Below are 15,159 nucleotides of genomic sequence, written 5' to 3'. Positions count from 1 at the left end.
ACTGCCTTGAGAGAAACCAGGTCTGTTGACCACATAAACGCAAAATTTTCCATCCAAAAACAAAACAAAAAAAAACAGTCTAACAAGCCACGCTATATATGTGTGAGAGTCTTTGTTCTTCCTATTTGCTAGATATATATAAATGTAACTACTAATATGCCTAAAAATTTGAAATTGTTTCATACAAAACTATAACCAAAGATGCACTATCACTACTCATCATCAGTTGAATCCACCAGAGCAGGGTCATTCGCAGTGGAACTTGACAAGTCTGTGTGGGGAATACAGGGGATGTGTTGCTCTATTTGGCTCAGCCAACCATTCTACTACTACAATTGAATCTAAATCTTTTGAAACTCTTTGGTATAGTTTGAGTGTCCATGGGAGGAAAAATGCATACTAAGTTGAAGTTGCTCCAAGGGTTTAGCCATAATGATCTTCATCATCAAGAACAAATGGAATATCTATTTTTATTAAGATGATCTGCAACGGATGTGGCCTTCGTCTAGAATCAAAGTTTTCCAATCGTCTAAATCAATTTCAAAATCCTCCTCAGTCTGTCGGATCTTTTCTTCCCAATCTAAAATAAGCTTCTTGACCAAATTTGAATTACTTGAATGATAAGAATGATAATTCCTATATAATACGAGAGCTCGACTTGCACCCACGTTTAGGCCCTGGAGATGAATTGGGTTGACTGGTTTGAGAGGGGGAGGACTTCCTCTCTTTCCCACAGTAATGACCTCCATTCCCATTCTTTAATTTACCAGATGCTCGGACTATGTTTCAACTTCTTTCAATCAAATGAGGACATGTGTCAAGTTCTACAAGTGTACCTAAATAAAGTTGCAGGTTATAAGCACGACCCTCCCAAGAGTCGCTTCGACGCTGCAGACCTATCAAAGAAATTTCAAACGAAACCAAAAAATTAAGGAAATAGCTTTGAATCATGTTGTCAACCGACAAATAACACAACATTATGGGCCCACTGCTACCATTATTCCAACAATGCCCACTGATGAGCCTAAACTGACTAATAAAACCATCCACAGGAAAAATCCCAAAATTTTCTAGCCAGGTCTCATGATTTGTCAAATCAACCAAAAGAACACAACAAAGAGGAGAGAAAGATAATTTGAGCTGATACCTTCCCATTACCCACAACCCAGAAACACCCAGAAACTAAAACCAAATGCAGTAAGCCTGGGTTGCAAAAACCAAACCAAATTGACCCAAAGCAAACCTATACTCACAGGAATTGAGCCAAGAGTTTCCCCTTGAACAAGACCACCCCACAACCAGACGAGAGATCCAACAAAGACATACTTTATCCACTGGGCCAGTATAGGCACTAAGATGTTACAACAGAGCTCCCCAAACCACAACCCTATATAGACTAAGATCGGGACGAATATTACAAGAAACTGTGGCTCAAATCCATCCCCACACCAATTCAAAATACCCAAGAAACCAACAGAATTCACTGTAAACCAAAACCCTTACAATTCGACAATTATCCAAGCAGGGAGTGTCTTCGCATACAAAACACCCGCTAGCCAAACCTTGCATGAGGCCATATGTGACAACCAAATCTCATAAACATTAGACACAAGGGCATAAAATACTAAGGAATCAACACAAACCAAAAACCATATGATGCCATTCTCTAGGAATTTTTTATTCCAGTCTCGCCAAACCATAATACCATGCATCCCATAGACTGGAGGGTAGATACATTGATCCATATATGTAGAGGGAGATAAATTAAGAGTTGGGACATACCAGTCACTGCTTCTAAGACCTGAAGGAGACAAAGATTGAGATTCTCCCAAAACAGACAACTTGTACTAGATCCACAGTGAACGAAGGACGCATAACAACTTGTCCATCTCACTAGAGGGAAAACTCACCTTAACGCCTGTCGTAATGTCTCTACCACCTTCAACTTTGGCAATTAAACCTCGCATGTGCACCGCCACCTCTACAAGTGTTTCATGCATGTAGAGGGTGGTTGTAGGGATCTAGGAGATATAAACTATGGGCCAGGGTGCATCCATTGGGGCTAGCTCACACCCCGATAGGGGGAGTGGATGCTCACTTACCTCATCTTGCTCACTGTATTTATTATCTTTCTCAAGAATGCCTTGAAGGGGAAGAAGATCTTCTTCCAAGGTGCGTTGAGGCCATAACATCTCTAGAGTTCTACCCATATGTGCACAACTCTAGTTTGCCAAGAAATTTCCAGCTCTATTACCTTCTCTTCGGACATGGGAAGTCAGGAGGTAGTCAAACGATGGTAGGAGATCTCCGACTTATTGCACCAGATATGTGATATGCTAATTGTGACTGACATTTTCCTATCAGGTTTCGTGGTTTAACTTCTTGATTTTGTATGCCAACAATCTTGAATCTCCTTCAATCACTATCCCCTTATAACTATTTCTTATTGCAATGAGAAGACCCTGTTTGATCACAATAAACTCTGCATCATTCTTACTAACATAACCACAATGTAAAATGAAGAGAAGTCTAGTATGTGATAATCCATAAAAAAACCACCATACCCAGTGTTCCATGGGTTTCCATTCGAAGCACCACCAAGGCTTAATTTAATAAAGAGATGCGAAGGCCGTGTGAAATGATGTGGTGACAATATGGGAGGAGTTAATGCTTTCCAAGAGCTTGGGGCTATCATATTTGCAGATAAACTCAGTAGATTAAGAATTCTTGTTTCATGAGATTCTATGTGCCAATCATCGAGACACCTTTTTTCTAAGAGAATGGTGTCTCGAATATTCTAAGTAATCCTTACCCAAATTACCTCTTGGGGGGTTTGCCTCCCTTTAAATATTCTACTATTTATTTCTTTCCAGATGGTGCACACTAGGAAGCCCAAAGCTAACTTCCATGCTCGGTTTAAAACAGGGGTCGAGAAAATGCCTTTATTCCATATGATTATGGACTCCCTGATGCTTTGAGGATCCATGTCCAAGTCGCCAAACAGATCCCCTACTTGGTGTCATTTTTGGACCGCAAAAGCGCAAGTGTAGGTGCTCATTGTGTTGGCTGCATAGAAAGAAAAATGAAGTACCCTAGAAGCCACTCCTTTGGAGTTGATCCCAGGTAAGAATTTGCCCTCGACATACCAACCATAAAAAGTGAGTTAGTTTTGGCAAAAAATATACTCGTCCAATTCTTTTCCCTAGGGGACACTGGTGATTTTTGGTTTGTTCTGCTCTAAGCTTGTATGATTCCTTAATATTAAATGAACTTCGGGTGGAGTAGCCCCACTGAAGAATGTCCTTGCTCGCCTGGTAGGTTATTTTTCTTGATTGAAGCTCCTAGTCCATATTTTTCCATTGCTCAGAGGGAGGAGGATTTGGCCAACCCGCTAACTCCTTCCACTTTCTCCAGCCAAAACTTGATTGAGAGGCTTTCCAAAATTGCTCAACTGTACAATAATTCCTAATAGTTGTGTAAAGGAAAATGTCCTCTAGATCTTGTCAAATCAACAATTTTTCTAAGCCAATAGTATTTTGAAAAACTTTAAAACGGCTAAAATGAAAACAAAAAAGTGCATCAATGTAATAGGTACAAAGTTCAATAAAGCACATAACGTATCAACAATTGATGTTGCGAGACTTGTACGTAGCCTCATATATCTTATAGCTAATAGGCCAAATACCATGTATGGAATAAGGTCAATTTACACATTTATGGAGTATCCCAAACACTCAAATTGGATTGTTGGTACAAAAATATTAAAGTGCATTGTAGGTAAAATATGGGTATTCCACTTCCAAAGAAATTATTCTGGTTGGCTACATAAGTAGTGATTTTGTAGGTAGCATTGATGATGGAAACCAACCCATTGCCACAATATATTCAATTGAAATAGTATGTAGTGGCTACACCAAGAACTTTTCATGTTATATCGTTGAGAAGACTCTTAAGTGATGTTGCAAATTCAAAGAATGAGTCCCATTTTTCTACCATAATAGAAGAATCATGTGTTTCATCACAAAAGTAAACACATTAACACTTGCTATCATTTCATTAGTGAGCTTGTTAACAATGACAACTATCCTTTTATATTTTTACTTGGCACTATCCAAAAATAATGTGTTTCTATAAAAATAAATAAATACATTAATACTTATTATAATAAACATGTTAATAAGTTGCTCATTATGTAAATTATTATAACCACACAATTTTGAATTTTAAAAAAAAACACACTTTGATATTTGTAATACTAAAATTAAAAAATGTTAAATAATATAATTTCCCATATTAATTTTTAAAGCTAATCATCTCAATTACTTAAATCTAAATAGTTCCTCTCTACATATTTAGAAAATTATTTTAACCATAATTATAAAATGAATGAAACTCAACTACCACCTTAATAAGAAAATAGTCATTATATTTAGAAAATTATTTTAACCATAATTATAAAATGAATGAAACTCAACTACCACCTTAATAAGAAAAGAGTCATTATATTAGTTGACTAATTCATTTCCTTTTTATTTATTACAATTATAATGAGCTGTCTTGGGAAGGCCTAGCAATTTTCTTCACGAATATATATATATATATATATATATATATATATATATATAAAATATGAATGAAACATCAACTACCACGTTAATAAGAAAAAAGACATTATATCAGTTGACTAATTCATTTCATTTTCATCCATTACCATTATAATGAGCTGTCTTAGGCCAGGAAGGCGTAACAATTTTCTTCACGGTTTTGCTTTCGAGCGTTGTCCCAAAGTGAAATACAGATTGCATAACGTATAAAGAGTGATGAGAATAATCACCGGTAGCGAAATACGTATAGTTCGAAGTAGCGAAAATATACCTTTGTGTGTTAGAAAATAGAGTAGTGAACAAATCCGTGAAGAAACAACGGTAATAGTATATGGACAAATTCGAAAATTGCAGTATTCCTCTTGTCATTACAGTCATAACAAAACATATGCTCAATATACTGAGCTATACATGCCAATATGATTCCAATATCAGCTTCTAAACTACCAGACTTATTCTGCAACGTGTGCTTAAATAGTTTATTCCGCTACCACTCCTGCATATCTTTATGATTTTAAAACTCTTGCAATAGAAAGTCAAATTTGCATGATAACTTGTTCTAACTGGTGATGGTGCTATCTAACAATAATGTGAGGAGCACGCAAACTAAAGCAACAACTAAAAGCTATTTCTGACGAGCAAACGCAGATGTCTGTATACATTGTCTACAGCCTTCACGTATAGGTGAATGGGCAAGGTGTAATGATCATCTTTTGTTTTCTCCATGGAGCCCAGGCGACGCTGCACAATATTAAGTTCCGAAGTCCTCTAGCTCTCTGATTGATGAGTAATTGGAGTGGTAAGAGGGCTTGGCAGGGAGGACCCTCCTGGGGCTACATAAGTGGCTTTCTTCTCTCGTCGAAATGTCAGATACAGAATCAACGCTATATACAGACCAATGAATGGAAATACCAATATTGCTATAAATATCAAACCTATTTTAGGCAGACTGTTATGGAGCAACCAGTGTACAAATCCGAAGCCCAGATAGTAGATATTGATGCCGATGATACACCATGAGATCGCCCAAGTAACAACCGTAACCTGCGACACATAAAGAGCAACGGACGTTTAAAATACTACTTCAAAATTTTCCCAAGAATTATGAAAATAATTTTTCCATGTGCGAGCTGGTAGTAGCTTACTGGCATTGAATTCTTGTGAGGACCCATCTTTATCTCACTACTCGTGAATTTCAACAGCGGAATCATTGAAAATGGTAACAAAAAGGATAATATCATCTGCAGGGAAGTAGTACAAATGTTATTGATTTTCACTAGGGTAAAACATCAAGGAATTTGGATTTGTGCATGTAGGATAATATAAGAATCCAAGTATTACTGATTTTCTCAAAGCTTAAACATCACATATTATTGGGTTTGACATAGCTAAGAGGAGAAGGAAAAAATATTTTTTCATAGTTTGCAGCATTTTTTCAATTTGAAAAATGAAAACAAAAATGATTTCAGGTGGTTTTTCTTAAACGTGGTTTAATTTCAAAGTATTTTTTTTTGTTTTAATTCTGATGTGATATGGCATGATAACGTGAGTTACTTATTTGTTTGAATTTTATTTAGATTTCTGTTTTAACACATAAAATCTATGAATTGTTAAATTTGAATTTTATTTAGATTTCTGTTTTAATACATAAAATCTGTATATTATTCTGTAGCAAAAATGTTTTAAAAAAAATCCATATTGTAGAAAGCATGAAGTATTTTTCAATTTGAAAAGAGTTAATACTCGATAAAATAACTTTTTATGATTCACTCAGGAAATCAAATTTGGAGAAAGTATCAAATTTATTAGTATGTGAGATAGAAATTAAATAAAATAATTATATTATTAATTTATGAATTTATTTTACAATTATTATCAATTTTCCTTTAATATCATTAAAAGGTTGGTGAATAACCTAAAGTTTTGTAGCATCCTTTCCAAACATATCATACCATACGTATTAAATAATATTTACCATATTATGATATGATTTCTCGACATCATTTCAATATTGATATAGAAAATTTTAAATATTTTAGTATTAATTAATTATTAATATTATTAGTTATCATAATAAATGTAATTTTGTTATATAATTTATTATTAGTTAATATACATTAATTTATTATATTATTTAATTATATTATATTAACATTGTAGAAAACCGTAACTCAAAGCTATGTGCTTATAAACAGAAATCTAATTCAATTTAGAAATTTAGAAGTTGTGATTATTTGAAATAATTTATTTCTAGTTATATATATATATATGTGTGTAAATTCTTATAATTTTCTATATTTTTTTGGTAAAGTTTTGTTTAATTTTTGATAAATTAATGTAATTGTAACCTAGATTATCAGACAGTCGGATTAGCTATTAGGGCAAATTCTAACTAATAGTATAAAGATTCGTAGCATACCGAGGCAATAATAATCAGTTTTCCTGAACCAGAAGATCCAGCGACGATAGCAACTACCAGAGATGGGAGGATGGAAACGGACCGTGTCATAAGATTACGGAGCCATAATCTCATTTTCAAATTGATAAATCCCTGTAACGAAAAAGATTAACCACAGTTAGATGTCATCAGAGGAATATTATGGAAATTAGATTGGAAAAAACCCATAATCCATTCTCTTCAACTTCGGAGAAATATAAGTTCATGACGCACCTCCATGATAAACTGCCCAGCATATGTTCCTGTCACGGCGGAGCTCTGCCCAGATGCCAGTAGCGCAATTCCATAAAGTATTGAGCTCCAGCTCCCTAGAACACTCTGAAGAGCGACAAAAGAGGTTTTTCAGTTATCGATTTAGAAACCTCCCCTATTAAGGGTATCGACAATTCCTCTTGCAAAAATGGGGAAGCCTAAGTTAACGAGTATGGTGGCATTAAATGAAAATACAGAAACTTCATTGTCTAAATTCAAGCACCATCGATACACCAGGAACTAAGAGACCAGAGGTCTCTGTATTTGCCACCGAACATTCTGCAGCCTTTTTAAGTTCAATAGCAAAGGCTAAAGTTGTCCTCATTCGGTGAGACAGTTTCCCTGCAACGTTAGGATAAGCGTTTGAAATTGATAAAATACAATTTTCTAGTTGAGTTAGCTTTCAGTGAGGTAGTTGACAGCCGTAGAAATTATCTTTAGAAATATTTTTCGAGATTGTAATCATAGAAAGACACTTTAAGAAGATTTAATCTATTAAAATGGTTATTAGATATTGAAGGACATCTGAAATATGGTGTGAAGGTAAGCTCTAGTTTTAGCAAGACGTTGAAGGACATCTGTAATATGATGTGAAGGTAACCTTCAGTTTTAGGAAAGGCACCGGCTTTCAGGATCTGTCCCAAGTCACTTCTATCATATTCTTATGCTTTTCTCAGTCTCTAGGTCTATGGTATTTATTTTCAATACTAAAGTTTATTTAAGTAGTCATGTATTTAGCATTATCAATTGTTTACATTTTGATAAATCTAGATTATTGTCTCTTCTGTCCTATCCTTGTGCCTTTTTCAGTTTCTTGAATGAGAAAGAAAAAAATTGGTCTATTGTAAAATTTAGGAGGAAGCCATACAATCTCTTCATGCATTTTCAATTAGTGCCATTATTACAGCTAGATTAAATTTAGGATAGACAAATACAAATTAGCAGAGACAAACCAGAGAGGATAATAAAAACCAGACCAACACAGTAGAAAGAAAGCTCAACTCACTTTCAGTAGAAAAGATGATTTATTCAGGTCCAAGTTCGCACAATTCGCTTGATTTTCTACAGATAGCGTTGAGGAAGAACAGACGGCCCCGGTCAAAGAAGTAACCGACACATTGATGACGAATGAGATAAATAGAGCGATTGCAGTTTCTATGAGGAAATACCTGCACGCCGACTGTAACATAGATACCATCCCGAATCATTTCATATATGCTTGATTTGATTAGTGAAATAACGACATATGTACGGTTTCAGAGCTGTATAAATGGTGGAAATGTACTTACATTAATTGCTTCAACAGTAGGTTTAACTTTCCGCGTGAGCACCAAGGCAGAATGAAGAAATAGATTGTGCCTGGACATGGTTGATTATATTATTAGTTATATCGTTTGTTAGAATTGTTTTACAGAAGACATTCATAATGAAAGAAGGCCACTGGATCCCATTGAAAGGCATGGGATAGACTGGATCAACTAAACATTTGACAACTTGTGTAAGATAATATTTTGATGGAATTAATAAAAGGAAAAACGATAGAACTTTACGGAGTAATCAAGGCTCCAATTAGTGAGATGGCCAGACCAGTGGCACCTTGCCCACTTAACTGAGGAACGAACATTCCTTTAAAGAGCTCTCCGGGTTTAGGTTTTGCATATACCAGCTCGGCAAGGAAAGCCCCCAACATTGTAAACAGAAGAATAGCAATGAACACCTCCAATTTTCTCATCTGGATTTTATTATAACACATGTTAAAAGATTTTCAAGGAACAACTCTTTGATAAGAAAATTAAACAGGAATCTGGTATGAAAAGACATGAATGAAGTATAAGGAAAAAGATATAGCACCCCAAATCTTTCTAATCCAAGAAGAACGAGCGTACTGACTCCGGCTATGAGAACACCAGCCCAAATAGGTGTATGTATCAGCATATTAAGAGCAAGAGCAGTTCCAATAACTGCAGCGGCACGGTAGGTAAATGAGAAATTAATTATCAATATGTTCATTAAAGAGTTACATCACAAGCAGTTTGCAATTTAAAACCGAAAATCAAAATGGAAGATATTTACAGAACACATTATGCTAACCTTCAGGAATATCTGCTGTAGTAACAGCCAATTCCGATAGCAGCCATAAGACATAAGTTAATTTCCTTGGATACTCTTCTCTGTAGTGTTGGGACAGATGTTTACCTGTGATGCTAGCAGTTTCATGGGTTAGGATAATACTTTGTTAGGAAAATATGAGCTCATATAATTGTCTAAGAGAGGAAACCGAGACTGGGTCTCTGGACAGACCTGTGACGACTCCCAAATTCGCTGCAAGATATTGTATAAGGACGCCAAAAACAGACCCGACAAATATGATCCACAGTAGCTGCAAAATAATATATACAGACGATAAGGATGAATTCGAAAGTTGTATGATTATAAAAGGCAGCCGCCCCTTCGATCAGCGATTCGCAAATTTACGTAATCAATAATCTTATTGGTATTAATCAATCCTATCATAATAAAATATTTTGAAATTTTATGAACATGAAATCACCTTGATATTATACTCTAAAATTTTAATATTTTCCTAATACCATTGGGAAATAGTATTTTGAAAACAAATAACTTATCAGTTTCTAATCTTTTCTTTAAGAGGAATAAACTCATCTAAATTGTTTAGGCCTGTTTTTGCAACAGTATATTGTGCATATAAACGCGCAAGACATAAACAACGTGAGATGAAAATACAAAATTAGAAGATTGGATATGTTTATTTCAAATACATAACATTATCACTACTCCATATAAAATAACATAATTCTCAATAAAACAAGTACATTTTTTTAATAGATAATTATCGATAAAAATTACATTATTTTATTAGAATTCTTTTATATGTATATTAAAATTGAAGACATCTATAAAATTCAATAAAAAAACTTATAAAAGTTATGGAAAACTAACATGGCTGTCATTTACCTCTAAAAATAACTCAACTCGTAATACTCGCCTTCTTTATACAATTTACAGTACACAAAATTTCATTTGATTTTCTTTAAACTGAACAATATAGAGTACTTCAATATTTTGTCACTCGTATATATAAAATCAGCATTTCATTACTCATCTCCAAGGAAAAAACACCCTCTTAACAAACTCTTTTTATAAAGTAATTCAACCTTTCTATGGTTCGTATTTAATAAAATCAACCTTTCATTACTCATCCTCAAGAAAAAAAGACATCAATAGTTTTTTCTAAAATAGAGTAGTTATGAAAAAATAACTTTACTATAATATATCTCTAAAATAACTCAACATGTGATATACACTCTTTTTCAAAATTTAAAATATACAAAATCTTATTTTATTTTCTGTGACCTGGACTATATAAACTACTTCAATATTTTAATCATTCCTGTATATATAAAAATAAACTGAACATTTCATTACTCATATCGAAGAACACACATGTGAAGGCTTCTGTAAATTTTTTTTTTTTATAAAGATTATTAAAAACTTTATATAAACTACAATTTTTCTACCCATATATATATATATATATATATATATATATATATTGTTGCTCATCTTAACTTATTTAAAAGCATTTATAAAAAGTATGAAAAATCAACTTTACTATCATATAACTCTTAAGTACCTCTAAAATACCTCAGCCTGTGATAAATCTCATGTTATAATACACTTCTATATCTTGTTGTGTTGGGATATACCTCATATTTATACTGCGCCCCCGCCTGCAAATCAGACTCCACTGTAACACAAGGCAAATAAAAAATAGTCAACTTATTAGATTCCAGTGAAACAACCAGAATTAACACCAGGAAAATTAAGAAAACAACTTATTGGATTCCATTGAAACAACAGAATTACCAATAGCCAACCTATAAGACCCTTTTTTCGCTCAAGGCTCACAAGGTTATGAAAATTGCTTACCGCATCCAGGATCAAGGAAGGCTATGGAGATCATAATCCCTGGTCCAATATATCCCAATAATTTTCTCCATGCAGGCTTTCCTTTCTGTAATATTTCACAGATAAAAACAATTAAAAAGCATGACAAGTGACTAAATTTTTGTTTCCTTTTGCTTGAAACTCAAAATACCCCATCGCTTAAGCCAATCCACCAAATTTTATAAGTTGTAATATTTATTATTTTATAAATAAGATGCAGCAAACTCGTTCTAACGAGAAGTTAAATTGGAAGGTAATAAGGAATCTTCCGACAACGATAAAGAGATACTGGAAACCTGCGGCATAAAAAATAATCTACAGTGATTTGCAGAATCTACCTCATCTGTTATCTTAATGGTGTCCGATATGCACTCTATTTCTAGTGCATCGCTGCCCTCAAACTGCTCAGATCTCTCTACTGCTCCCTCACTCATTGCTTTCGAGTCTGGAGACCACAGTCGGTGAGCACCTGAGTTTCGTGGCGAATGAGATTTCCAGGAAGCTCATGTGAAGTACTGGATCTCCGCCTCACTATATAAGCTCCCCCCGGGAGTCGAAGAATGGATCAAAGGCGCAGCAATTAGCGGCAGTCGACAGAGATGCGCCCAATGTTTGGGGTCATGGATCACTGTGCCTTTCTTGCTTGACGTAGACAACACAATTGTTTAATAGTTGGCTAATAGTAGTGGTAACCTGTCTATGTCAAGCGAGAGAATCTTCTCAGTGTAACCATTAAAATATACACTCGATTGTTTGGTGCAGCGTGAGAAGTTTTTTACATCTTATTTCCAACCACTTACGCATTGACATGCGTCGATATTATTGTTGTTATTGTTATTATTCACTATTTCCAACAACTCTATTTTTAATTGTATTTAATACGTAAGTCTCTCAAAATATATAACTATTTTAAAGCGTATAACGTACGCAAAAGGTAAGTTTTTAAAGGATTCGTATGTATATGCTTATCCATAGGGATATTGAATAATGTAATTTTAACATGTGTATATAGCTATCTATAACATACCCGGGAGAACAACCAACATAAGATCCAAATAAAGGCAGGCGCTTATTGGGATGACAAAGTTAGGTTTTCTTTGTTTTTAAGTTTAAGTTAGGAAGATGTTGGAATTATTTTAATGTTGGATGGAAGAATGGTAGGTTATTTATTAAATGTTTTTTCTTGTTTTTTATTTTTATAGATAATTTTTTTTTAATATATTTTATAATGTTTAAATGGATAATATAATAAAAATTAGTGTAGTCTTATAAATTAAATGGGTGGTAAACATTTATATATAAATTATTATAAATATCAAAATATTTAATACATTTTACTTTCTTAAAATAAAATAAAAAATCATAACACTTATCTAAATTATATTTTTATTTTAAATTATTAGTATATATAAGTTAAACATATATACATTTAAAAAATATAGAACAAGATTCTTAATTATGGAGAATTAGTCTCATTTTCACATGACGATTCTAAATTTGTAAATAGGTTTTGTTATAATACAATGGGCTAATACCATGGTTTATTAATATTACATGCCCAAAAAACCATATGGTTTTTTAATCAACCTAATTAGAAGGGTAAAACTGGAATAATTAATTTGGAAAAAATATTAACCTTGATTTGTGTAAATTATTGAGAATATTTTAGAATATTCCCTCGAGGTTGGATATCTACCATATATTAATAATGATTGATAATTACATTAAAATTCTAGAAGAGCTATTCCAAAATAGACATGTCTTCCAAACCACGGCTCTTCACACTGGGCATCAAAACTAAAGTTATAGTTCCAATTTGTACATGACATTTTTGTCATTTGGCAACATGATATGTATGGGCTTAATGTTTTTCTCTCTCATCTTAATAGCATTCACCCTCATATTCAACTAACCATGGAAATTGAATCTAATAAATCCATCCCTTTTTTAGATGTTACCCACCATCTTGAAGACTCTCTAACCAATCAAGTTTACTGAAGGAAGACCTACACTAAAGGTTATTTTCCCACCCATTCTCACTGCCATCCATACCAAAATTAAGTTGTTCTAAAATCTCTTAGCTCCCAAACCCTTAAATATTATACTCCCTAATTCCTTCCTTGAGATAACTCTCACTTGATCCATGCTTTCAGAGCCAATGGCTATACCTCTTCTCATACCAATAAATAATTTTAGGCTACCTTTAACCTTAATTTGTTAGGTCCCTATAATACTAGTGATTCCCCCATTATTATTGTCATTGTATCCCTTATTGTTATTATTGTGCGCCATAGAGTCCCATTATTATTATTTTTGTGCCTTTATATTATTATTATTAGGTCGGCTTCGTTATATTGTGACCCCATAGACTCCTATATATAGAAATGAGGTTGTCATTTGTATCATCCAAGAATTGTTCATTTCTGTAATGCAAAGGAGGTGGCCCTCTCGAAGAGGCTAAATTCTAAGGCATTGATCTATATTTTCTATCTTTTTGTGAGCTAGTTTCATAACATTTGGTATCAGAGCTTTGGATTCTAGGGTTTCGCTGCTCCAAATAGGTCATCATGGAATTTTCGCTATAACTTTTTTTCTGCGACGTTTCAGAAGCGAAGAAAAAAACCCATTTGAGAAGAAATCGGTTTGAACCTTGGGTCTGAATTTCATATCTTTTCTCGCTACATTTTTGGAGATATGAACTGAGTAAGTTAGGGTTTTGCAAGCTCCAGAATTTCATCTAAAACAGGTGATCATGGAATGTATGCTATACTGCTTTCTCTACGAAGTTTCAGAAGTTAACAAAATAACCCATTTGAGAAAAACTCGGTCCGAACCTCAGTTCCGAATTTCAAATCCTGTCTCGCTATATTTTCAGAGATATAATCTAAGGAAGTTAGGGTTTTTGCAGAACCTCGAATTACATTCCAAACAGGACACCTTGAAAAAATCGTCATAGCTTTCTCTCTCAGCATCATATTGAATTTTTGTAAGAAGTTGCAAAAATAGGACGAACTGTAGTTGTTTGGGTGACATTTTTAGAACCTAAGGTTGAAAAAGTTACCATGGCACGTCGTGCAAGTTCTCTCTACTGAATAAGTCTATACTCGGGTCATCGTGGAATATTTGGCATAACTCTTCATTGGAGAATCCAATCTTGATCAGACTTGCGGGGTTAGAAATATTACTCAGAGGGTTACCACAGGAAGAAATTTTAGACCTCAGAGATCAAAAATTACAGAGATACATCAGATTCGATATCAAGCTCCTATAAAGTGAAAAAAGGTGTGTAGTTTTTTTTAAATTTTTGCATAAGCTTCATTTGAAAAAATAGTTTGAAGGAATTCAAAGGGTATAGTGAAGAATTATTATCGGTAATTGATGCCCCGAAGAAAGAAAATGGAAACACCTAGTAAGAAACCTGAAAGCTTTAGCATGAATCATTAAGAAGAGGAAGAAATGCAACATGATATATTAAAATTACGAGTCCAAGTGCAACAAATTTCACTCGCACAAAAATTAATAGAAAATAAGATGGATGGTTTAAAGAAATATGTAGAAGCTAAGATGGATGGTTTAAATAAAGGCGTGGAAGCTAAGATGGATGGTTTAAAGAAAGGGGTAGGAGCTAAGATGAATGACATGGAAGCTAAGATGGACAGCATGGAAGCTAAGATGGATGGAGTTGAAGCTAAGATGGACAATGTGGAAGCTAAGATGGATGATTTGAAGACAAATTTGACAAAGTTTCTACAAGAAAAGCTTACTCATGTCGAAAGGGTAGTAAAGGAAATTCATTATCAGAACAAAATAAATGTTAATCATGATTTCATAGACTCTAACGTTGGATTGAAGAACCACCATGTTGCAAAGATCGAT

General features: G+C 33.9%; 1 protein-coding gene across 1 annotated transcript; it reads right to left on the bottom strand.

The window, feature by feature from the left end:
• Positions 1-5,035: 5,035 nt before the first annotated feature.
• On the bottom strand, positions 5,036-11,840 carry LOC149265156 (metal transporter Nramp7.2-like). Its single transcript, XM_089391938.1, has 13 exons — positions 11,622-11,840; positions 11,266-11,350; positions 11,043-11,083; positions 9,616-9,694; positions 9,406-9,510; positions 9,166-9,275; positions 8,865-9,046; positions 8,604-8,673; positions 8,321-8,494; positions 7,276-7,380; positions 7,024-7,155; positions 5,750-5,845; positions 5,036-5,648 (listed from the first exon to the last, which is right to left on the bottom strand). The coding sequence occupies exons 1-13, from the start codon at positions 11,715-11,717 to the stop codon at positions 5,373-5,375; spliced, it is 1,551 nt and encodes a 516-aa protein (XP_089248064.1). The 5' UTR covers positions 11,718-11,840; the 3' UTR covers positions 5,036-5,372.
• Positions 11,841-15,159: the final 3,319 nt, after the last annotated feature.

This window comes from Pinus tabuliformis, chromosome 6 (assembly GCF_031772625.1).
Source record: "Pinus tabuliformis cultivar Carrire ecotype Pingquan chromosome 6, CPIR1, whole genome shotgun sequence".
Classification (NCBI taxonomy): domain Eukaryota; kingdom Viridiplantae; phylum Streptophyta; class Pinopsida; order Pinales; family Pinaceae; genus Pinus; species Pinus tabuliformis.
This window is presented reverse-complemented; position numbering and strand designations above follow the sequence as displayed.

Bases quoted from the DNA above. Each gene is read 5' to 3' on its own strand.
- LOC149265156 (XM_089391938.1), bottom strand. From the start codon at position 11,717: ATGAGTGAGGGAGCAGTAGAGAGATCTGAGCAGTTTGAGGGCAGCGAT. The intron at 9,511-9,615 runs GTCTGTCCAGAG...CTAGCATCACAG, and splicing joins GAATTTGGGAGTCGTCACAG to GTAAACATCTGTCCCAACAC. The intron at 5,649-5,749 runs GTAAGCTACTAC...TATGTGTCGCAG, and splicing joins CTCACAAGAATTCAATGCCA to GTTACGGTTGTTACTTGGGC.